This window comes from Nelumbo lutea, chromosome 8 (assembly GCF_056320005.1).
Source record: "Nelumbo lutea isolate HS-2025 chromosome 8, American lotus-T2T, whole genome shotgun sequence".
NCBI classification, from domain to species: Eukaryota; Viridiplantae; Streptophyta; class Magnoliopsida; order Proteales; family Nelumbonaceae; genus Nelumbo; species Nelumbo lutea.
In genome coordinates, this window is record NC_142691.1 from 24148929 (window position 1) to 24175096 (window position 26168).

Here is a 26168-nt window from a genome sequence, read left to right on the forward strand (position 1 = left end):
TATTCCTGTTTACAATTAATTTCCCTGACAGAATATTCACAGTTCATTATCAAAACCAATCAGTAAATTAAGTTCGTTGCCATTTTTTCCAAGCTCCAAGTGCTGAACAAATCTGCTCCTATTTATATTTAATTTCCCTGACAGAATATTCACAGTTCTTCATTATCAAAACCAATCAGTAAATTATGTTCAAAATTCTAGCAAAATAAAATCTTTGTAAATATAAGCTATCATCTGTTCACATGAATATTTACTTTCACAATCTATTCAAGGAAAAAATAATAATCATTCAAGATAAAACAATTCATATTTTCTTTTTCACTTTTTTTCTTCATTATGGTCCCTTTTCCCCTATTGCTTCAAATTTCTGATTCACTATCAATCAGCATCAAGTATAATGAAAGGAACTTCTAGTTTTGCTGGCAAGAGCAGAATGACTAGTGTTTGTTATTTCAATTTCATTGATGCAAAGGCTGTTGCAATTTCTATGGCCTGCTGAACTTGTGATGCATCTGTCCCCTGAAACAAAGTAATCAATACAGTTGGATTGGCAGAAATAACGAGGACAGGAGCTATAGAAGAAATCCCTTTTACCATAAGTGAAAAAAATGATGTTTCCCAAGAAATTGGACCCTAAACCATATGAAAGAACTTACCTGTCCTTGAGCATAGAAACGTTTGCCAACACTTCCTTTACCACCTCGTCCTTTGAGAGGTTCCATTGCAGCTGTAAACCACTCTAACAAATCTAAATCCTTGCTCTTACTACCATTCTCAGAAACCCCAGCACACACCACAGCTTTGTTCGTGGTCTCATCTGTACTGAATATCATAACTGACATACCCTGTGCATCCAAAGATAGTTAATTGGAGTCAATAAACCTAAGACATGCTTGTGAATCGAATAACCACGTTTCCATTTAGTTGTTTTATTTCTAGCAAGCATCTGGAGGAAGGGGGGTTCCCACATGCCACTGGTGCATGTGCATGCATGCATCCACACATTTGTTGGTGGTAAAGGTTGATGAGAATAGGGTAAAGACTTTGTATTCTCCACCTTTTCAGAACGAACCTAGCTTTTTTCACTGACAATCTTTGAAAATAATTCTACAAAAAATAATGGAAAAGTCATAAGCCGCAAACAAGAACCTTCTGGTCCATAGTTTTGATAACTGCTTCACGAATTGCAGCTGCATCCAGACCAACATTGACACGACAGATGCAGAAGGCTTTTCCATTGGTAGCAGCAATATCTGCCATTTCAGCAGCTGTCTTTGTAGCTTTTTGAATATTTTCTTGTGCAATCTTCTTTGTTGCCTTTCTAACTTGATCCTGAAATAAAAAATAAAAAAAAGGAAAAAAAAAACAGTTTCCTTTAACCCAAGATTTAAAGTTAGCAATTAAAGATGTTCTGAGTTCTGACACTAGAGAAATTCTCTCTGAAAGAGAAACTAGTGCAGTATTTTAAGGGAAAATTTACTTGAAGTTGAGAAATTTTGGCTCCAAGATCTGCTTTCATGGTTGCTGGAATAGCTGCCGATTGTACGTGACTTTTCAAAGAAGCAACTTTCTGGCAACATGAAAACATTCAAATCAGACTGCATTTTCAAAGAATACATAATGTTGTCCACGGAGAAGAAAATTTGAAACTTAGCCTAGTTAAAGACTGGTATCAATAAAAAATTGCATCTAAATAGATCCTTTAGTTCTGATAGAAGCAAATTTTTGTCATTCTTATAGGAGCAAAATTAAGGTAACTGTAGCAAAATCCAATGTCCAATTTATTTGTAATCAAGAACTTCTTAATGATAGTCCATGACATTTTTGAATATTCAGAAAAAAAAACAAGTATTTTCTAGTGACTAGTGGCCTTTTTAACAAGTTCATGTGGATGGAATGACTTTTCTTTGTCAACTACAGGAGTTTTAGTCTCCATTGAGGCCTATCACTTAAAAAAGGCTTCATATGGATCCACTTCACGTATACACAAAAGGGGCAATGGTGTAAGTAAAACATTGATGAAACAAAAATAGCCCATTAATATATTGGAAAATGGAAATTGTGAGTTTTGTGCCCATGTTACTAATGGCATCATGAAACTCCCAGTCTCCCACCATTCAAAATGCTTCACCATCCTAATCCTACTATATTACATGCTCTGACAGTGCCAACAGCACAAACTGCGCACAGACTAGCTACATACAGTATATCCTACCAATTTCTTCATATATTCTGTGGACAGAAAAAATGGTATATTATAACAAATTTCACCATTAAAATTTGCAAACATTAAAAAATCCATTGAATGCGACAGGAAAAAGAAATTTTGCAAGTTACCTTAGGAAGTATTAGCTAGGAAAATGATATATTGGATGAGACTTAAATACATACTCTTCCTTTTATTGATAAATATATCAAGAATATAAAATCATGCCACAATGCTACAATTTTGGCACCTAAGCTAGTTTGAAAATTCCAACTCTATTTAGATTCTTTATTCAAATTACAAGTGAAATATTCAAATCCAATTAAGAATTTTTTAAAGACAATTAGTAGTAGTTAAAGATCCCTTTCTTTTCTTTTTAATGTGGGATATGTACAATGAATTGCATACTCAGGGTTTTATTTTTGTGCTGAGTCAAGTGAAATATGAGAATTTCCTTTCTCTTCACTTTTCTCTTTATCTTCTCTATGAGCTCTTCTTTGTAAAAGTTTTTCACTTACTCCACCTTGAGTTGGACACAGTGGACGAATAAAATTATATGGCAGGTTTTTGTTGATCCATACATCCAAACATAAGAAGTGATCTAGTTCTATCAACTGCCATGACTTTACACAGGAAACATACAGCAAAGTCATCTTCAATGGGTCAAAAGAAGCTTGGCTTCTCAAAGTTCCATGTAGAAAAATATTGGCCTTAATCATGGGTACAAGCATTGAAATATGCTGGAAATGTTGATTGACATATTTCAGTTTCAAGCCCTATTGACAAACTTCAAAATAAATAGACAAGAGTGGATTAGTAAAGGTCATCATATAAATATACGTTTATATATATATATATATATATATATATATATATATATATATATATATATATATTATTATTTTTTATACAACTAATCTTCCATTACTTCAGTTAATTTAGTATAAATTCACATAATTGGTGATTTGTTGTCAAAATATATATTTAGTTGGATTATCCAATGGAATATACTTTTGTCTATTTACATTATATTCCTAGTTTTTATATTATACTTGATGATAACACTATAATTTAAAAGTGTGCATTTATGCTTCTGTTGTCATTTGTTTTTTTTTTTTCAATTTCAATTGAAAAAAACAACATATTAATGAAAGACGGGGAGAATACAATAAGCATGGCCCCCAAAATTAGGTCTGTCCCACTCCTATACAGTAAGAAACTGCATACTTAGAGCCCTAGATTACCAGCTTACACCCCAAACAAACTTTTAACAGAAAATATGATATTACTAAATATATTTTAACAGAAAATGTTTCTAAGAAACAATTCTCATAACTGTACATTTTATCATCTATTAAAAATTTAAAATATCACAGAATATTTGCAAGGATTTACATTGTTTTCAATATTTCTATAACTTCTAAGTGTATTTCTATGCAACAGTTCTGATATTTCAACCATTTTTCCTATTCTTATATGAATAGTAGTTCCATTGACACTAAAATTTTAAAATTTGGCCTTAATTTTTTCAACTAGTAGCATACTTACAAGTTCCTTATATCTGTATCCATCTTCCACTGAATCATCGTGGACCACACAGATCCCATAAAATTTTCATAGGAACAACTCAAAATGTATTAATGTTGGTTAATCTCGACTGATTGCACGATAATTCGATATCAACTTCAAAAAAAAAAAAGGAAATAATAGAATTCATCAATTGGATTCTTGCAAATTGTGAAACATGACATGCTGCCCACACAAGATAAAAAGGAAGAATGCACATTGAAATACAGCATACAGTTATAACTGTATAGTTATATATTTCCATGATAAAAAGGAATTTCAGTGGCTAAAATGTTCCGCAATGCATAGTTATATCATTCTAGGGTGAAAAGGAATTCGGTGGCTACCTTCTCCATCTGGCTTACATCTAATTTAGCTGCATCACTGATCTCCTGCTCTAGTGAACGTGCCGATTCTATTGCCTTAAAAGCACAATCAGTTGTAACAGCAGTTATTCTTCGGACACCCTTAGCAATTCCCTCCTCAGATAAAAGAGCAAAAGCTTTAGCCTCTCGTGTATTTGATATATGGGTCCCTGGATATGTCCACATAATCAGGTTCCAAAATAACATTAAAAGGAATTCACTACACAGTACGAAGGTTCCACAACTACAAACTTGTATGCATGTGTACAGGGAAAAAACAACAGAATGACAAGTTTAGTCCTGTAGGACACTAGCACCAAGTGAAGACTTTGACATGCATCAAAAATTGCCATGAAGAGCAATAAAAAGTTACACATGAAAGGAAGATTATATTATGAAATGGCATTAACCTCCACAAAGTTCTGTTGAGATTGATGACCATTCTTTATTATCTGGATTAGCAAGAAGATCCTCCACTTTTCTACCAATTGCCACAACCCTGACTGGGTCAGGATATACCTACATCAGCACATAGCAGAAATAAATAGATAAACCAATCAATAATTAGATCTGATATGCTAATGTTAACTTGTTTCTTGCCAAATTCAACAGGACAATGATGAGAGGAAAAAAGGAACTTACTTCCCCAAATACAGCTCGTAAACCAGCTATACGTTTAGCATCAGCAAGGTTTACCTCCTTGGCAAACACATTTAATTCATCTCTTATTTGTTTGTTCACAATTGACTCAACCTTTCTCAAATCATCAGGATGAACAGGCTTGCCTGTTAAAAATATTGAGGGTGCTTCAGAAATAAGTCTATGCACTAGAATGGATCCATATGATGGAATAAACTATTACCATGGGAAAAATCAAATCGCAATTTTTCAGGAAGAACAATAGATCCCTTCTGGTCAACATGATCACCAAGCACTTCCTGCATTCGTAGCATAGAAAATGTAGAGAATCAAATACAAACAGATAAACAAAGTTCAGAGGCACGTATTGAAGTGATTGTGGCATACCCTGAGGGCAAAGTTCAGCATGTGGGTACAGGTATGATTAGGGGCAATAAGAGTCCGCCGGTCATAGTCTACCTGGTCATGTCATCAAGCACTGCAGATGGTGACAACTACAACAACCAAAGAAAAGAAAACTTAAAATAGGATAGCTAGGATGAATAGAATGTTTCACCTTACAGACTACTTTATCACCCACAGTGAACCTGCCAGTTCCTCCAGCAATAGAACCAATGTGGATGATAAAACCTCCAAAAATTTGAACATTAAGAACTTGAAATGATCCAAAGGACCCTTCAAGTGATCCGGTGTCGAATATCTGAAAACAAATCAACACATATCAAAGGCAGATTGTTGAGGCATATTGCACAAGTCAATATGTCAGCAGGGTAAACGGACAAAGATGCAGGGGTAAAAGGAATATAGTAAAGATGGCCATAACTAACTAGTGAACAATAACATGTCCTTCAGAAGGAAATTCCTGAATCTTCTCATATTAAAATTATTGGTAACTGACATTAGGTCCTCAGAATTCACAAAAATTATAAAGAGTTAAAGAAAACATCCAAAATCATTCAGAAGGGAAGGAGCAAAGTAAGAGTAAACACTATCTTCTACAATCAAGTAATTTTCATGTAGTGACAGTGTTGTCTGCACACTATCTTCTTTAAAAATAGGAATTCACAGAAGAATAACCAAAAGAACACTCAAAAAACAGAAATCGAACTCAAAATCTTTTTCATTTGTATCATTCTTTACCTTTGGCGTACATATAAAAAAGGGCAGCCCAGTGCACAAGGCCCCGCCAATGTGGGGTCTGGGGCGAGACAGAAGTACGCAGTCTTACCCCCTGCACATACAGAGAGGTTGTTTCCTTTGAACCCTGGTCACCCAGGTCACAATGGAGTAACCCAACAGTTGCACCAAGGCCCACCCTAACCTTTGGCATACATATCTATACCAATTATTTTACATGTGTCAGGTTGTTCATCTTTGTTCCTATTTTAATGTCCCCTGGATGCCCTTGCCAACTTATGTCTCATCAGTGTTTTAGAAGGCGTGGGAGGCGTACACCTGGAGGCGCTCCCAAAACGCCCTGAGGCGTATGCCAGAGGTGCTGACACCTCTGAGGCGTACGCCTCCGGTGCAAGAGGTGTACGCCTCTTGCGCTTTTTTCATGAGGCGTGCTAGAGGTGTATGCCTCATGCACATCTTATATAAAAAGACAAAAAAAAAAAAGAGAAAAAAAGAAAGGAAAAGAAAGGGAAGGGAAAGAAAAAGAAAGAGAAGAAAAAAAGAGAAAAGGAAAGGGAAGAAAAGATAAGGGGAAAGAAAGTGGTTTGCCTTTGCCACTTTGTCCCCTGCCCCCCAGACCTGCCTGCCCCCTTTTCGATGCAGCCCAATTTGTTATGCACGTCTTTATTCTTCTTAATATAAAAGATTTTTATTAAAAATAAAGAAAAAATGAGATCCCCCTTCCTCTTCATCCTCATCCTAACCCCCCTCCTCTTAAGGAGGCTTACGCCTCTTGCGTTCTGAACCATGCCTCACGCCTCTAGGTAGTGGAACGCCTCGCGTCATGCCTCCGTGTTTTAAAACATTGGTCTCATTGAAGGATTTCCAATTTGGTTCTAATGATGTGAATGTGTACATAGTAAATGTCTATGGTTATATATATATATATATACTCGTATGTATGTATACACACACATCTCTCTTCTGCAATATACATCCTTATTTACAATATATCAGGGTAGATTAAACTAACACATTATTTTTCAAAACAGGGTTACATGGTAGGGCGTACAGTACCTGTCCACCTTGTTCAGCATAGAAACTTGTGGTTTCTAGAACAACACCAACTTCATCACCTGCAATGGCACTCTCCACAAATTCTGCTCCAGTATAAATGGCTTTTATCACACTTTCATGATCCTGAATTTCAAAAAAGAAAAACTTAAGTTGTGCTCAAGGGATGAATTATCCATGTCAAAGCAAACGTTTCATTAAACACAAGAAACCTTAGCCATGGAAGACATCAAGACAACATTAAATTGTCCAACCAAGACAATTAAAATGACTCGAACCAAAATGATGAAAGTTAACATTGATTATATGTACAGATAGGTTGACTCAATTTCCCTATAGTACTTAATATCAATTTCCTCTCATATCAGATCAAATGAAACCAATTCCTGTAGGTAAAATCCACAACCATGTATTTTCACTAACCTGGAACCATATAAACTTGCTGCTGTCATCAGTTGGAGATATTCCTTTCTTGTGCAACTGAGAGGTGGCATCAGCATCCATTACAATTGCACCACCAGCTTGCTGCAAGTAATTGATGTAACAACAAACAGCATAAAAAAAAACCCAAAAAAAAGAGATTTAACCAAACCAAATAAGTTGACTATGAATTCATTCCCTGGTTTTTTAGGAAAATATACCAGTCTAGTCCAATGTTTTTAAGGTAAAATGAACATAGAGAAGAGACTAATGAGGTAATGATACCCTGCTTATGTAATAGCATAACATACCATGCCATCTGAAAGCATCTAAAGATCAGTCTAGTCCAAAGTTTTTAAGGTAAAATAAATATAGAGAAGAGACTAATGAGGTAATGATTCCATACCTTATTCTGTGCACTCCTAGATCTTTTTCTTGCTTCTTCCATGGCAGTATTAAAACCCTCCACATCTACTGTAAGACCTCTTTCCTCTGCCATCAGCTGATGAAAAGAAGAGTAAGTAGATATGAAAGTGAGACTCACACCCATACAAGCCCAAGGAAAAGGTATAACAAGAGAAATGGTTGTACTCTACACACCTGAGTCAGATCCAGTGGAAATCCATAGGTGTCCCATAAGACAAATGCATCCTGAAATTAATAGATTAGCATAGTCAGGTACAGAAGAAACTCAGAATTAATGATACTGTTTTTTTTTTAGAGAAGGCAAATGACAACTATATTTCTGTGGTAAAAGAGGAGGAAATTCCCCATACAGTGAGTGACTGTACATCTCTATATGGGTTAATTGAACAAGTTTGATAAACTTAAACATCTCCTAATCTGTATCTTTCAGTTCTATGAAAATTACTCATTACAATAAATAATAGTATGATGATCTTATCAGCTTTAAGGAAAACAACATAATTAAAATGAAAGGGGTGAAATATCTCCATGTGGCCAGAAAAGTGGACAAAGCTCTCACTTTTGAGCATCTTATTTCAAGGGATAGGGACCAAGAGTATCCATATTCTCTTTGTAGAGTTAGAAAACAGTAGAAGGAAACTCTAAAACAGTTGTGTTGGCTAACAAAAACAATGCAGGCTCTTGGATATATAGGCGCATCAATAAGGAAGATAATATAATCGGCAGAGGAGTTAAAAACAAGGCAAGGTGCATTTGAGGGTATGCGCCTCACCTAGGTCCTAGGCACAACACTTTCAAAAGGTCGCCTGGTGCACCTTGTGCTTCAGCCCAGGCATGCACCTTTTGAAAATTTGTGCATTCTTTCTGTTTTTTTATTCGTTGATTTTTTTTTTTGATAAATGAATGATGTTTTTATTAAAGGGGGTTAGAAATGGTACAATCACCATTGGGATGTACAAAGTTTTTTTTTTTTTTTGATTTCCTGCTCAGCATCTTTGCTGTGCAGGCTCCCTGTACTTCCTTCTCTTCTTTAATGAAATACTTTACCTTCCCTCAAGGATGATTCCAAACCCAAACTCTTATCAGATTGCAGTTTATAAAGTAGCCCAATACAAAGAAACCCGAGAAGCCCCTTGTTTAGCTATATATAGTCAATTAATATTTGTGTTTAGTTTTTTTAATAATTGCTATTTTTATTTAGCCAATTTTCTAATTTAGTTAATATTTATATTTTTCAGCTGATTGGTGGAAAGCATTTGGTGCTTCAGCTCCAAATCTACAAAAAATTGCTATCAAAATTCCTAGTTTAACATGCAGTACATCTGGTTGTTGCAAGCGGAACTGGAGTGTGTTTGAGCATGTCTTTAATAAATTTACTTGTGTAATAATTTATCTTATATTTATATTTTACATTTAAATTTCAAATTTTTTAGTAATTCAATGCTATTTTATGAATTCACAGATTCATACCAAAAGAGGAATCGCTTGGATCAAAAGCGATTAAATGATTTGGGGTTTATTAAGTTCAACCAGATGCTGAAAGAGAGTTTTTGATTCACACAGTTACACCGATCCCATCTCTCTAAAAGATATTGATGAGAGTAATGAGTGGTTATTGGGAGAGATGGATGGGGTTGATGATGATTTGGTGTTTGATAGTAATTCACTGACATGGGGAGATGTTGCTCGTGCTTATGGAGTAGAAGAGCCACTAAGATATCCAAGATCTAGAAGTTCAAGCTCAACTTCACAGTTACGAGCCAAGTGGCCCAAGGCAACCAAACGGAGTCAATGGACATATGAGATATGATTTTGAGGTTTTTGTATAGGCAGTAAACTTGCTTTTTGTATAGGTTGTGCTTTGTGAATGATGTGATGATTGATGAAAGAACCTTTTTTTTTACATTAGAAAATTGATATTGCATATTTAAATACTTAATATATAGCTTGTTTTTTGAAATATTTTTCAAATCTGATTCCTTACTTGCTTATTACAATAAATGATTAATTTTTATATTGATTTTGTTATGTGTGAGGGTGACGGTGTGAGCCATGGAGAGGATACCGATACCAAGAGGTAAGTGTCTTTTAAATTCGTTAATGTTGTATAGGTTGTCCTCATAATCATATTCTTTAATTCTTTTATATTTATATTTTATATTTTTATATTGAACCATTGAATGTGTTATACTGTTCTGTTATTATTTTTTTTGTTGTCTAGTCTCCTTTAATTATTTATGATGATTTCTTAATTCTGTACTTATTGCATTTTTTTTATGAAAAAGGCAAAGTATAGTATATTGAAATAAAACCTGATCAAGGTCCTTTGTACAACGAGAAACTGTACAAGACTACCCAAAATGGACCCCCAAAAGAGTCCACCCTCAAAAAGGAAGAAGAAAAAATATCATTTCTAAATACATTATGAACAGCCAACCAGTGTTTTAAAAGCACAAGGCGCAAAAAAAGCGCAAGGGCCAATTTGTGCTTGAGGTGCAAGGCGCAAGGTGAGGCGCACGCCTTTTTAAGAAAGGCGCAAAATTACAAAAAAAGGATAAAAATAAAAAAGTCAGAAAATTCCTAAGAAATGCCAAAAATTTAAAAAAAAAATGCAAAAAAATTAAAAAATATTAAACATAATGTTAATAAAAATATAAACTTAAATTTTAAAATAAATTATTTAAAAAACCTATTATCTAAAATTAAAATACACAAACATAACATGTAAAGTGTAATCAAATGAAAATTTAAAAATAAAAGCAAACATATAAAGCATTTTCAAGCATGTAAAACCCACAATCTCTTTTTTTCCTTGATTGCATTGCTTCGAGTAGTTAATGTGATGTAAAACATATTGCATTCTTGATTCTATGAGTCGCCTTTGTAGCATGCCCCTCGAGGCAATCTCGAACAAGTCTATGTTAGGGTCTGAAATTCTTATTTCTCACATAAAAAATAATGATTTTACAACTTTCATTGCCTTTTAAGAAGATATTTTATTGCAATGAATGAATGAACAACATAAGCAAATAGGGGGTCCGGGGGCATGCTATGTTGTTCATTCATTCATTGCAATAAAATTTCTTAAAAGGCAATGAAAGTTGTAAAATCATTATCTTTTATGTGAGAAATAAGAACTTCACACCCTAACACAGACTTGTTCGGGCTTGCATCGAGGGGCGTGGTCGGGGGTCCGGGGGCAAAGCCCCTGGCCCAACTGTTAGACTAAAAAAAAAGAAAAAAGCGCAAAATTTTCAAAAGGCACACGCCTAGGCACACCAGGCGTGCGCCTTTTGAAAGAGGTGCACCTAGGACCTGGGCGAGGCGCATATCCCAAAATGTGCCTCGCCTGTGCACCTAGGCACGCTTGAGGCGCACCTTTTAAATCACTGCAGCCAACCAACTCTAACAAAGAAAGATGTACTTTGGTTTAGGCCATAACTGTCAAGTAGGAAAAGAGAAATGTTGCCACAGTGAAATTAACATATGACCCAGACCACTCTTGGAAGAGAGGGTAAAGAATGATGCCCTGGATAGGATCTCTCCTCAGAAGACACTAAGGAAAGGCTCAGGTTAATGAATTCTTGGCTCAACGGTCTGGAAAACGAGATCGGCTTCAATCAGTGTAAGAACCGTTTGGACACTGTTCGAACAGCCTTTACAGCCTTGCATTGGGAACATCTCCGTACTTCTATGCTTTATTTCATGGGGGAGATATTCCCAATGCAAGGCTATGATAGTTGTTTGAACGGGCTTTGCACTGACTGAATCCCATTTCCTGGAAAACAGGTTGGGGTATTGAGGCATCAAAGGAAAGGAAGATTTATTCCAGGTTTATGGGTTTACTCAAATCTCAACAAGAGACTGTTGTTGCTCTTATGGAGGAGAACAATGTGGCAGTGTTAGATTTTGAAGGGACTGAGATGAATAAGGATTAAAGAAAAAGAAAGAGCTGAAAATCTCAAGGACGCACACTGCAGACCTTGTGAGTGTATTCATGGAGGTACTCAAAATAGCAAGGATGTAAGGGAAAAAGACTTTTTTTTTTTCAGATGTTCTTGTGGGGAAGGTGGGAGAAGATCTGGGTAGAAAGGAGCAAGGTTTAGCTGAACGCAGTGACTGTTCAGCAGGCTGTGGAACCAATGATTAGGTTCCATGCCAGTAATAAAATACATGGGACCTGCACCTTTCACAATGGGGCCCATGAATTTATTACTGGCGTGGAACTTCATCATTGGTTCCACAGCCCGCTGAACAGCCATCGCGTTCAGCTAATCAGAATTCGGTATGTAGAGAAACTGATGTGGGCCCCCCACTGTCCGTAGGGCAGAATGTACCTAGTGTATTTGTTATTATAGTTCTGTTATTCTAGTTGTTATTTACTTTTCAGTTTTATATTGTTAAGTGTTATGATGTAAACACCAAGGGCAGATGTGTCCTTTCCTGTAACTAGCATAACATATAAATATTAAGTTGAAGTGGCGGCGGCAGATGAGTTAGAATCTGTCCCTCCTTTCAGCAACTTGTGTTCTCTTGCTTCTCTTCTATTCTCTCCTTTTCTCTCATCTTCTCTTCTGTTTTACAAACCTAAAACCTTTTAGGATTCAAGACTGATTACAGTCTTGATCTTCTACACGGTAGAAAGAGGCAGGAATCAGAAAAGGAAGTTTAGGTGAGGCAGGACGAGCCTATTTCCAAAGTCCTAGTAATTCCAAAAAACAGGACACTAAGGGCCTGTTTGGCAACACTCCCACCTGTTCCTATTCTTTTGGAAATTCATGTACTAGAACAAGAATTTTATTTCTTGCTCTTCAAGAATAGTAGAGGTGTTTGGCAAATTGTTCTTTGAGAACGGATTTTTGTTCTATATAAACAGAAACAGCGTTTGGATAATGAAACTATTTCTTAACATCAGTTCTGCAAATCCATCCGCATTAAACCTAAAATTAACAAAAAAAAAATGTGTCACGTGGCAGGAAGACATGACATCTAGAAGAACATTCTGCATTGGTGGAGGAGAGGGATGAGCGTCAAGGATTGTCCTGCGATGGCGACAACAAATTCTGGGTGGTAATGACCTCCATTCCTGCTAGCAGATTGAAGTCATCCCCATGCATAGCAACTCTTCAAGGTGGAGGAAACCAAGATCGGATCTTTATGATGGGTTCCGACATTGATGGGTTGAATGACAACAATGGCTGCTGATGACCTGCTGTTGCTGACCTGTTGGTAGCCAATAATCGATACTCAATGACTGCTGAACATAGGAAACCAATGATGGCCGACAACAGAGACTCGACGGCTGCTGCTGACCTGCTGCTCGTTCTCAGGCAGCCTCTCCAACTTAGGTTCGGCAACCCCTTTTGCTGCCTCACCGGAGATGTGCCTATCGATTGCCGTCCAGTTCTTGACACAGGAGTTCAGCTCTCTTCTGGGTTGTGCAGCGGCAGTGAGGTTGAACGAATGAGGACTGCTATATAGGGCTTGAGTTTATATTTTGCGTGAAATGACAATAGCATTCCTTATCTCACGTGAGAACGTTCCACACGTGTTCGTTATTAGACATGGATGTTGTGGGAACCGCGCGTTCCCAGAGAACGTGTTCTTTGAGAACATCAATTTGTCTTGTTTCTTTCATTTTCTTTCCAAACATGTTTCTGTTCCACGAGAATGCCAGGAACAGCAGAAACGCTCTCACAGAACGTTGCCAAACAGGGCCTAATATTGAACAGTTGAGTCATATCACTAAGGTTTTTTTCTAGACTGAAAAATGGTCTCATTAGTGCAGCTTCAAGTGGTAAATTTAAAAGGGTGCATAGGAGGAACGGAATGAAAGACTTTTTTGAAGAAAGTACAAATTGGAGAGACGCCCTCAACCCAAATTCCAGACTGTTGTAATGCAACACAGTCTCTACCTCTGAAGCTCATCCTGAAGAAGCTGTGTCAAAAGAGGAGGTGTGGTTGTGGGAGGAGGATGATTCAAAGGATGAAACTGAAAGGAGAGTGGGAAGGAGAAGAGATGGTTCTTGATAGAGTTAGAACAATCGAAAAAAATAAACAAAAAAAGTGGATGTGGATAAGACTGTTGAGACTGGAGCCCAAGTTTGCAAGCAGCTGACCTTATTGGTTCTAGGTGGAGAAGATGCTACAAGACAGTTATTTCAGGAATTAGAGTTGAGGTACCAATGAATGAGAAAAAGACTACTTCAGAGTTTTGTTTGGGGTTGTAGCTGGTTGGGGTGTTGGAGTTTATTGTAATTGCTGAGGGGTGTGTTTTATGAAAGAAAGCTTTTGTAGATGCATTCCATCATATTGGGTGCAGGATTTGTTTTAGGTGAGTGTTTCTGTGGGTTTATTTTATGTGTGAGGAAGGCATGGTTTTGCTTGGTTAGGTTCAGGCTGATTCTGTAGGAGTTGTAGTGTGTGTGTGTGCGTGTGTGTGTGTGTTTTCTCAGGTGACTACTGGTCACCTTCCCTTGTACACTTATTTATTTCAATAAAACCTTTTATTTTATTACCAAAAAAACCACTCTTCGCACCCCAAGGAAAAAAGACAAAGCATTTCAAAGAACTGTGATGTGTTATCAGTGGGTACTATGTACAAATTAAAAAAAAAAATGCATTGAATCAGATACATCCATTTGAAAGAAGTCCAAGGAGTATCAATTCACTCTTAGACCAAACTTATAAGAAATACTTGGTATATAACATGTAAATAAACATGTTATATACAATGAGAAGCTGTACTGAGGGAAACAGAATGTATATAGCATGGGATTCATTTTTATATATACATTGACTGAATAAAAATTAAAAAATAAGTACTGAGCAAGCCGCATGTCCATAACATAGGAGCAACACAAGAATAAGCCATGCAATAGAAATTTGCTTACCTGTCCACTCAATATCTTCCCGTGAACATCCTGAGAAGCCTTCTTAAATTGCTCGATTCCCTGGAGACAGATGGTCAGTCAAATGTCATCATCATCATTATCTAAGCCTTATCCTAACTATATGGGGTCAGTTACATGAATCCTGTTTAGCTATTCTGTTCTGTTTAGTGCCATATTCTCATCCTCAAATGCCAATAGTCATATGAGATACCGAGGATGAAACCTGGAACAACTAGGATTTGCACTTTGAACTAAGGTTCAATTTGGTGTGTTAGGGTCTACAAGGCGTAACCCCAAGTCCCTACCTAATCAGTGATACACTATCTAACAGTCCAAATACAATTCAGTTAAGCCCATTATAAGATATAGGTTTGATTTCCTGGAAAGAATCAACCGATCCCTCCAAAGGTTGGGAGTTTCTGTTGAGAAGCTTTCCTTGAAATAGTTAACACAAGTGATTTGCTTCAAAGAAAAAGGCCCGATAGATGTTTGTCTCCTCACTGGTGTGTTCTTTGTAAAGCTGATGGTGAGTTTGGATACCACTTACTAATTCCATGTCATTTTGCAAAATCTATTTGGGAAGGTGGACTTCCCCAATGAATGTACAAAGCTTGTTTACTTCCTCTCCCTTCGACTGGATAACAAAAAGGGCAATGATCATGTCGAGATGTGTCAGGGCTGCTGTTTTCTAGACTATATGGGAAGAGAGAAATTCAAGGAGTTTCTCGTAAAAGGAGAGAAGCCTGGAAGTTGTGCTAGAAGTGACTCATATAAGGGTAATACATTGGCTTAAAACACTGGATATGTTTACAGAATTCTCAATGGACGATTTGCTAAGAAAATGGAAAGAAATTGCAAGTTCAGCCTCAGTGAACAAGGCCTCAAGTCACTACTGGAACCCTCCACCTCTCAAATTTATCAAATTGAATTTTGATGGAAGTAGGATGGGAAATCCAGGGCCCTCAGGTATTGAAGGAGTTCTAAGGAATGAAAAAAGGGAATGTGACAGCATTGTTCTATGGCCCAATTGAAGTAGGAGATTCTTTGAGGGCTGAGGTATTAGCAGCTTTGGAAGGGTCACAAAGGGCTAAAGACATGAATGTCAATAACTTGACTATAGAAGGAGACTCTGAGACTGTAGTGAGCTGGTCAAAAGAATACAACTCTAGGCACTGGAACTACAGCAATGAAAAGAGGAAATTTAAATGGCTAACTAAAGACCTTGAAGTTCGATGCACATGGGTGAAGAGAAGTGCAAATTCATTTGCAGATGGATTAGCTAGGTAAGGGGTGAATAGGAATATTGTTTTCTGGGCTCAGTTGTAATTCATTTGATTAGGTAACATGTTGGGATTAGCCCACGCATGGTTGGGATTAGCCCAACATAAGGTTGTAAGTTGCATGCTCAACCTGACATATAGCGTGGACGGGATTTGTTGGGTTAGGTTGGCCCCACCTCCACCTGTTTTGCACCCCCACATAGTTTTTTTTTTTGTTTTTTTTTTTTTTTGAAAAAGGTAAGGTAATGTTATTAAGAATATAGAGAAAGATACAAATAGGCCCCCGGAAAAGAAATATTTACAAATATGCCCACATGGTTTGACTCTAATCAGGCCACATCCTAAAGACAATGCATAACAAGAAAATAGAGAAATCAAAAGAAATAGATAGATTAGTGAGAAATCTCCACATAGTTCCAGAGTATGGTCACAAATTCAAATAAGAAAAAAGACAAATTTGTTAGTTACAAATAAAAAAAAATATGTAACTTCATAATTCATACTAATGTATCACAATTGTTACCTTAAGTAATGTCTTTCCAAAGCTTATCTCCTCTGCTGCAATAATGTCTCTGATATTGACTTCATGTTGCTTCAATTCTGGGAAGACATCCCCCATCACTTTCACCACAACATTGACAAGCCTAGATAGTAGTATGATACAATTATTAGAATCAGTTATAATAAAGATAATTGGCAATAACATTTTGGTTTATACATTCCTTGTCCACGAAAATCTCAATAGGACAAGATGGTACTCTTAAATACTAGAGGAATATAAGAAAAAAAAAAGAAATATAAAAAAACAACTTATCATTCCTACCCACTGAAAAACCCTTCTTGAGCTTTTAGAACTTCATTTCCATAGCGAACAGCTCTCCTAAGAATACGCCTAAGAACATATTCCCGACCTTCATTGCCTATACATGAAAACAGGATCATGTCATAAGCACAAGTTGAGTTTTTCCTAATACCATAGTTGGTGGAAATGGGAAAATCATTATAAGAATTAAAAATAGACAGTAAGGTACTGAAAGGACAAAACCCCTAATGAACAGCACCAAGAACAAGAATGGCAAGCTAGACAACAATTTCAAAAAATAAAAAAGAAATAGAAATTTAAACATAGTGAAGCCCAAAGGAAACCTGACCATGTAGAAAAACAAGCTCCTTTGCTTTCACAGCTATCAAATACAGTTGTCAATGAAAAGTAATTCTAAGCCATTTTCTGGTAGTGGGACAAGAAACTCCCATGGTTGTCAAGACAGTGCCTAGTCAGAATGCTTTATGATAGAAAGGTGCCCATCTTGAGAACTAGGCATCTGCCTAGGTGAAAAAATCACAAGAAAGCATCTAACTATAACATTATTACTATGGCTGCATTTTATATTATTATTAGTATGTTTTGTTTTAAGGTTTTAATATTGAAATATAAAACATCCATGGGTTTTGAGAAGAGAAAAAATAAGGATAAGTTGATAAAAAATCCTTATTGCCCTCTCTGATGCAGTACTGTGTACTTGGTTAGATCAATTTGAACCTCTTTGGAAGCCCCCCCCCCCAAAAAAAAAAAAAAAAAAAAACTAATAGATATGAAGATAAGGAAGAAACGGCCTGAAAAAGTCTTCTGGCCTCATTCTCTTCTTGAAGGAATTTCATGGGAGAATTGACAAAACTACAAGTGGAGACTCTTAAAGATGCAATTCTTTTATTGAATTTCAAGTATCTTAAGAAGGACTAAAAAATTTTTCAGAAATTTACTGTTATTCCAAAATTACTATTTTTAGTAAACTTGCAATTTACTACTTCAGTAATTTATGGTGTCTTTACATTAATGTTAGTAGGATTAGGAAAGTGTCATTAGAAATGTTTAGGAGTTGGATTCATTATTTTAGTGTCCCTATGGTTTGTCTTAGTTCTAAAGCAATTAGGGGTTGATTTGGGTCAATTTTAAAACAACTGGAGTCTGTAAAGGGCCATCCAAATTCATAAATTGAGTCTATAAATAGTGTCATTGTAGTGCAGGACACACTGTTGAATATGACTCCAACACTAGCTATCCATCATGTTCTTCCACTCTGTTGAAGAGTGATTAACTGTGTCATTGTTTTCTTCAATTCAAACAAGTGATTAACTGTGTCTATCATCTTATCATGCTTGCAGTTACACTCTGACTACCCAATCCAACCCCTCATCCAACATTCAGAAAACAACTCATTATGCTTTAAGAAATAGAAGGATTTGATGACTTGTCTCTCTTACACATAAATCTATGGGCAGAGCTAAGCTCAAGTAAAAGAAATTCCCATTACACATGTACAACAACATTTACTTCTCTTCTTTCCTTTGCCAAGTGGAATAAAGATCTTATTATGGATGTTTGAAAAATGCTCGTGGAATTTGGATTCCTTTTACCTTTTTTGTTACATGTAAGGGATTCATGAAAAACAAATCTCAAAGAGCAAAAAGCAGATGTAATTGAAGTTAAATCACTTAGAATCCTACCTGGGCAAGAACCATCAGCAATTGCAAATGAAAGAGTTCTTATATGATCAGCTACAACTCTGTAAGCCATATCAACTTTGTCCACGTCATCCAGGCCAACTTTCCCTGAGTACAGCCGAGCCCCTGTTGCCTACAAATAGACAAAACAAAGATAGGGAGGATGAATCTCATTAAACTTAGCATTGTTACAGAAGTGTCAACCAGTAGTCAACTAGTCCATTGACTAGGTAGTTTAGCCAACTAATGAACCCCCATTGCCTAGGGCAATTAAGAATCAACTAGGTATGTTAGTAATTAGTCACTAATGACTAGTTGACCTAGTCAACCACAAATTTATTTTAAAGCTTTATTATTTCTATTTATCACAAACATGCTTTTATTTTGCTATATTCATACTACTTGCTTTAAGAATTTGTGATGGCATATGGTTGAGCGATGGCAGGGTCTAGACAGAAATGATCAACCCTAAATACGTGTTACAGTACCTACACCACCACCACCAATCACCCTCCCTAACTTGTTGAAGAAACCTTGGTGATCCAAGGTATGGAGTTGAAATACCAACAATATTGGTTAAAGACCTTGAAACTTTTCCATCAACTCTCCTTTAATGATTTTTGGAGGAACTGATCAGCAGTAGCAAGCTGCTCCTCTATTAAGAATAAGACATTTATAAGGTGGTCTCCCCCATCTAAAGGCTTACTGAAGTTGAATTTTGATGGGGGCAGCTTGGGCAATCCATGGCCCTCTGGAATGGGGGGAGGGGGTCTGAGAGGGGTTCTGAGAAATGAGCTTGGAGAGGTAGTTCTTATTTATTCGGGTCCTCTTGGATTTGGAGATTCTGTTAGGAAACAACAACTTGCCGCTTTTGAAGGGGACTCCAAGGTAGTGGTGGGCTGGTTGAAGAACCCCAAGGATGTTGTGTGCTGTTAAAAGAATGAATCAAGAAATTCAACTCGCTGGTTGAAGGGATGGGGGTTCTTTTTCAAGCCTCCCGTACTCAGGATCAGGGGGATGTGATCAGAAACTACCCTTGTCAGTGCTTCCTGATTTGTGAATGGAAAGATTTCATCCCATTCAGGCGAAATCAGAAATCTGTCCAGTCTGACTAAAGATGGGTTTTCCTGATTGTTGGTCCAGGTATACTTTGCTCCTACTAGTGGCAAGTTTATCAGTTTCCACCTTTGGATGAAGTCCCTAAAATTTCTCATACCTCTGTTCAGTCTGTAACAACCCTTTTGTCTACAGGGCTGAGAATTGCATTAAAATCTCCCCCTAGCACCCAAGGACCTTCCCATATTCCTCTGACATAATCTAATTCATCCCAAAGAGCATCCTTTAAGTTATAGTCAACCTGCCCATACACCCCTGTCACTATAAATTGCACATTCTTAGCCTCCCAGACCCAGAGAAACTTAGCAGAAATTGAAGAGGTCCACACAAATTTGTCTATCAGCTTGAAAGTGCTGTTGTTCCAGATCAGAGCTACTCCTCCCACAATGTTCACAGCAGGGGATTTTGAGCCAATCACAAGGACTGAAACCAAACACTTCTCACTACTCTGAAAGACAGCTTTGAAGCTTTGTCTCCTGTAACAGCAAAAAATCCGGTTTCTTTTCTTTCAAAAAACCCCCAACTACCATTCTTCTTCTCCCTGAGCCGAGCCCTCGGACATCCCAAGAAATTAATTTTAAGCTTTCCATTAAAAAGTTTTTGAGGAGTTAAAACTTTTCCTCGTGCTTCCTGCACTGTCATTTAGACCCCAAGCAAGTCTCAGCAATTCCTTAGACTGCTTTCTATTTTTCTTCCCCTTCTCAAGAATCGGTTTTCAATGGCCACGAAGAGGGCTTTTGTTTCCTCTTCCAGGCCCTTAAAAGCAACCCCCAAAAACTCCCCAAAAATGAGAAATTTAGACAAAACCCAATTAGAGATTTCACTATCTTCTGCATACCTTAAGTTCGCCTGAAGAGATCACATCTGCTGGCCCTCCTTGGACGGAAGAATAACAGCTAGTGGTTCTAGTGCCGTCTGCAACTAGGCTTCTGCAAGAGGGGGGAAACCAGATGACTCTAAATTGGTTTCTGCCATTTCAGTCATCACCGGCAACTCCAAATGTTTGCCTGTCTATGGGAGAGAGAACTGGTGTAGGTGTCAACTGGTTAATCTCTTTCACAGAAACCTGATTCGGTGCTCCCTCTCCGATTGAAGCAGGCACCGCTTCGACTGCCAATGGACCCCCTATTTCTCAACTTGGAAATAGTGAAGACTCCCCATCCCCGCTCCTGTCCCTCTACAATAGTATTGGTTGCACTTTGTCCCCTGAGTGCATCTTCGAGACCCTCTCATAAGCCCAATGCCCTTCTTCACCCCATGTGTCTAGGAAACTCAAGCTTTCCCCTCCTACTAAGTCTTCAAATTCAATCAAAGATTCAGAAGTGACCTCCACCAGTGCCTTGCCTTTCCCTCTACCTTCCACCCAGTCTAACTTCAGCCCAACACCACTTTACCTCACTAGGATTTTAAACCGTATTAGGCCTGGTTTGTTTTGAGTTAGGAAGTGGGTCTTACTACTATTACTGCGGTCCTCTAAGACCATTAGAGATCCGGCCCGGTTCGGCTTCAGCCGTAAGGCAACCGCCTCGGCTAACTTATCTAAAAGCACCACATCGACCAGATTGGGGATCGAAGGATTTGAATTTTGAAAAAAAGGCTGACCTCTGCCCCTCCTTTGACAAATCCCTTCTCTGGCCGTTAGATCTCTCAGTCAATCTACGGTTGTGAAGTCATCTTCTACCTTTCCTTTGTTCAACTATAGTCCAGCCCCCCTCCTCAGAGGTTCCGACGATTGTGGTCTCCACTCCACCATCTGCTCACTCCCCTATACTGCAACTGCAATAGTACCAAATGATCTACCCTCTCTTGCTAGAGTATCCGATTGTGTTCTACCTTTGCCTGTAGGTGGTTTCCCTGCTAACACCTGTTGCACAAAAGTCAGACCTATTAGCACCGCATCCTTAAAATCTGACAGTGTCTTCATTTTCTCTGTCTTGATTTCAGGCCAAAGTGTGACCACAAACATTTCTCCCTCCACCACTATATTAACCGCTTGATGTGGCACCCCGTTCCAATGCACCTTGATTCATACACATTCAAAGGATTCTCTATAGATTTTATCGTCATTTTTTTTATCAATAACAACATTTCATTACTTAATCACATAAGAATTACAGAGAGGAAGATAAACTTTCTTATCTTCCACGAATCCCCCGCACAAGTCCCCTTTCCTTTTAACGAGTTCTCTATTGCATAAATGCAGCGAAAAACCGTAAATTCTGATCCAAAGGTAACCTTGGACGTCCTCCGCTTTCTGCTACACTCCTGTTTCTTCTAACCAAGGCTCCAGATGAAGTAGCATGCCTTTACAACATCTCACCCATGTTCAAGATTCTTCTAGCTTCCTCCTTGGAGGATAGGAAGAAAAGCCATCTATCCCATCCAGCCTTCTCGCCTCAACACCCTTCGAGCAATTCCAAACCTTGTCTACCCACACCTGAACCTCCTCTACCTCCAAACCCTTCCAGTTGAACATACCCACCAGGCATGATTGTAGAAAAAACAACCTCTCCTTCACCTTTCCCCCCCTTCCACTTCCAGGAAGAAGGATTTATTGTTCGCCTTCATTCTAACTTGCCCCCCTTCCGACCAACGGCAAAAGAATGAGGTCCTTCTTCCCCTTTGCCTTTCTTCTGTCTTCTGGAAGCCTCGCTGCCTTTGATGGTTGGTCCGTAGACGTCACCTATCATCCACTCTCCTTCCCTTTAGCTGACGTTGAACATCAACCATTGTGCCGTTGGCCGATAGTCTCTGGCCGTCAGTCATCATCCGTCTTAGTAGAAGGGGGTCTTCGCCTCTTAGATGAGAAAAAAGAACTGTGCTGGATAAATGTTTGATAAGAGATGGGAGAAGGGACAAAATGGGTAACTTTTCTGTTAGGTCTTTCTTTAAAAGACTGAACACTGTAGCAGAACCAGAACTCTCACAATGGGACTTAGTCTCCATGAAGTATATTGTGTCTTACACAAGGAAGACAAAATAAGCATATAATTACTTTTACAGAGTTCTAAACCTCTGCTGGTGTCAATTGAAGAACAAAAGCAGGAGGGCCAGAGGACTTTTGGAGAACAATTCTGGTAGAGAGAAACCTCAGAATTTTTCAGAGAACAAAAGCAGCTCTTTGGATTAGCTGATCAGAAGAGTGTTGGGTATTATATATTCTTGGCTATCAGTACTGAAAGCTTCAAGGATATTCCTCATCAAATAACCCTCAGCACCAAATCTGAAATATAATCCTTAAGGACAAAAAATAACCCTCAGCACCATACTCAACTAAGCCAACACTCTCCATTCCCTTTCTCACTAAACTCAAAATCTCTCAGCTGTCCCCAAAACAACTAAGTTCTGTTTACACTGTCTATATAATGCACCAGCCACACATATAGCTAGCCGATGTACCCAATTACAATGCTTCTCCTCCCCCTCCCAAAGTTATGTTTTTCATCCATGGCTCCGTGATAAACTGATGTTACCAGGCGACTCTACTGTTGTCCCTTAACCAATTCACCACCACCTTAGAATAATTCACTGATCTTGTCATTCTTAGGCCCTGGAGAACAGCCATCAATTCTGCTAAAGTGGAGTCTCTATGTCCATTCTGTTCCAAGTATAAAGCTAGGGTTGAGCTACTACTATCTCTGAAGATCCCTCCTAGACCCTGAGGGATACAGACCCTGATTGCCCATGCTACTGCCATTTAAGTTCAGCTTGATCTGATTTGATTCAGGTGATCTCCATTGAGTAGAAATGCAAGATCTAGAGTTTAAGAATCCCCCCATCTGTGTTGCCATTGTCTAGAGAAGTCTCCAAAGATGTATTTTTAAATAGTTGCAATGTTTAAATCATATGAGTCACCTTGATCATGCTGCTTCAAGGGTTACACTTCTACACCACATCTTCCCCTTAAAAATTCGTTCATCCCTCTAGGCCTCTCATCTTAAATGTTCATAATATGGCTGTCCCTTTGTAGTTTCACATAATCTTCCCTCTTCTCCTTGGTAAAGCAAAGAATGAAAATTTGAAAAGGCTCTCCAAATCAGGCAGATTTCATCCTTCCCCAAAAAGAGAAAAGAACTATTCCCATATGCTATATCCACCATGATGAGGTGGGAAATTAACATGTGGTAAGTAGCTTCTCCACTTTTTTTTTTGATCAATAACACTTTCATTAATTCATCAATAGAAGATTTACAAAAGGAAGACAAACACGCTTATCTTCCAAAAGCAACAAAGAACCTCAAGAAAAGGAAAAAAGAAAGAGAAAATAAAGAAAACACACTAAAGTTACAGCTTGGCCCAAAATGTGATTCCCTTTCTGCCCCTTGTTTAGCTAAACCGTCAGCTAGGGAATTAACCGATCTTTTTAACCCAATGTATCTTAACTTCCATCTCCCGCACCAGCCACTTGAATTTCCTCCTCTCATTATTGTACTTCCATAAGCCATTGTGATCTTTAAGCAGCCACCCTATCACCACCTCTGAATCCCCTTCAATTAAGAGTTTCCTGATGTTCAACTCCTTAGCTTTTTGGACTCCTTCCATAACTGCAAAGATCTCAGCTCTAAGGGAGTCACCCACTCCAATTGGGCCTGAGAAGATGGCATAAATGACCCCATTTCCATCCCTAAAAACACCCCCAATCCCCGATTGTCCCAGATTTCCCCTGCTACACCCATCAAAGTCAGTTTCACGAATCCACTAGGTGGAGGGGTCCAAGCCACACTCATTGCTGACTTAGTTTGTGTGCAACTTGCAATTTCACCCCACTTCCTCAACATGTCATCCAGTGTAATCTGTGAAAAGCTCCAAAGATTTCTCCACTTCCAAGACATAACATAAGAACAAACATGTAGAAAGAGGCACCAATTCGGTCTTCTCCCTTGAGTTTCACATATATTGATGCTCCAATGATAGGGATTTCAACAAGAGGCCCTAATATTGGTGGGATAGTCCACTAGGGGTGCAACTTGGATCAGGTTAGCCCAATTGGATTGGGTTTGAAGTTTGGGTTAGGGTTAGATTTGAAAGGGTTCAAGCTTTGAGCAACCCAACCCAACCCAACCCAAACCCAATGTGTCTTCTTATTTGTATATGATCATCATTGTCGTCATCATCTAAGCCTTGACCCAACTATATGAGGTTGGTTGCATGAGTCCTGTTTGGCCATTCCATTCTTGTTTGTTTATTTTCATACATAATTGTCCAAAACCCACCATCACTTTTGCTGAATTATCTTGAACTCACCACAATTTTTCAAAACGTCCAAAACTCACCATGTTAGTGAGATTTTATTTTCTAAAACTCACCATCCATTATAACACCGTTAAAGTTGAATAACCCAAGTTGTCCATGTCAGCCTAAATGCATATTTCATGACTAAATTGCCCCTGAATGGTGAGTTGGCCTGTTAAATAATTTTTTTGACCAAAATGCCCTTAAGTGCCCAATCCTATTTCATATTATAGATTCATTACTGAGTCTTTCTTGCTCTCAACCCAGAGTGTTCTTGCTCTCAACCCAGAGTTCAACATAAAAGGAAGGGTCTTCTTGCTCTCAACGTCCAAGGTAGGGTCTTCTTCCTCTCAATGTCCAAGGAAGGGTTCCTCACTGAGAGTCTTTCTTGCTCCAAACAAGAAGTCTTAAGAGGTTTGCTCTACCACGACCAATTTCTAGCATCTCATCCCCAAACTACTTCCAAGTTCAAAAGGATTTTGATGAATAACACCTGTTTTACACCAAAACCAAAGTATCCCCTCTTTTTAGACGTTAATATTGTATTCACCAATCAATAACAAACCCATCAAATCTGCCCAGCTCTGCGGTTTGGGTTGTTTTATCGCAATCTGGTTGTCAAACTCAACCAGTTTGACCTTTAAGAGACTCTTTTGAAGATGGTTTCATCCAATACCATACGGAAAATTTTTAATCACATTCATATTCATCGGTTGAATTTCTAATACTGGATTAGTCTTGATATATACAATACTAATATGAGAGAAGCAGCAACCGGTGAGAAGTTGTGGACTATTTGATCGTTCGACCATTTGACCATTCTCAGTCGGTGGTTTTCTCAAACAGTTAGGGTTTTTGGTTCAGACAGTTCGACCATTCTTCTTCTCAGACGAAGGTATGAGAGAAGCAGTGCCCGGTGAGAAGTGGCGAACTGTTCTTCTCAAACGCATCCTGTTCTTCAAGTTCTCAAACGAAGGGGAGGCAGCAGCCGATGGTGGAAGAAAGTAATGGCTAATGCTTGGGTTTTGGGTTGAAGAATGACGGGCAATTTTGGTATATTGCAAAATGGACCGAATATAATGAAGGCTAAAATGGTAAATTAACAATGCCTATTAGTCAAGTTACCGTTATCTCACTGACATGGTGAGTTTTGGACGTTTTGAAAAAGTTGTGGTGAGTTTAAGAGAATTCAGAAAAAGTGATGGTGGGTTTTGGACAATTACCCTAAAATAAATAGATTTGTTTGTTTGTACATCCATGTATGTGTGTATGCATGCATGTAAGAATAATTTAAGTTCAAATGCATAAATTTTCTATTGTGATAAGTACAGTA

At 38.0% G+C, this 26168-nt stretch overlaps 1 protein-coding gene across 1 annotated transcript in view; it reads right to left on the minus strand.

Moving 5' to 3' along the window:
- Window positions 1–195: 195 nt before the first annotated feature.
- The window catches only part of LOC148843399 (alanine--tRNA ligase-like), a 42914-nt gene continuing 16941 nt past the window's right edge, over window positions 196–26168 (minus strand). The window contains exons 6-23 of the mRNA XM_088959975.1: window positions 18491–18620; window positions 16809–16905; window positions 16509–16629; window positions 14706–14765; window positions 7987–8037; window positions 7793–7888; window positions 7390–7491; window positions 6970–7092; window positions 5333–5476; window positions 5164–5235; window positions 5000–5075; window positions 4780–4922; window positions 4548–4656; window positions 4120–4307; window positions 1481–1570; window positions 1150–1332; window positions 657–845; window positions 196–519 (exon numbers count right to left, since the gene is read on the minus strand). Of these exons, the coding sequence (XP_088816101.1) occupies window positions 448–519; window positions 657–845; window positions 1150–1332; window positions 1481–1570; window positions 4120–4307; window positions 4548–4656; window positions 4780–4922; window positions 5000–5075; window positions 5164–5235; window positions 5333–5476; window positions 6970–7092; window positions 7390–7491; window positions 7793–7888; window positions 7987–8037; window positions 14706–14765; window positions 16509–16629; window positions 16809–16905; window positions 18491–18620 (2046 nt within the window). The 3' untranslated portion in view covers window positions 196–447. The remainder of the gene's footprint in view (window positions 520–656; window positions 846–1149; window positions 1333–1480; window positions 1571–4119; window positions 4308–4547; window positions 4657–4779; window positions 4923–4999; window positions 5076–5163; window positions 5236–5332; window positions 5477–6969; window positions 7093–7389; window positions 7492–7792; window positions 7889–7986; window positions 8038–14705; window positions 14766–16508; window positions 16630–16808; window positions 16906–18490; window positions 18621–26168) is intronic.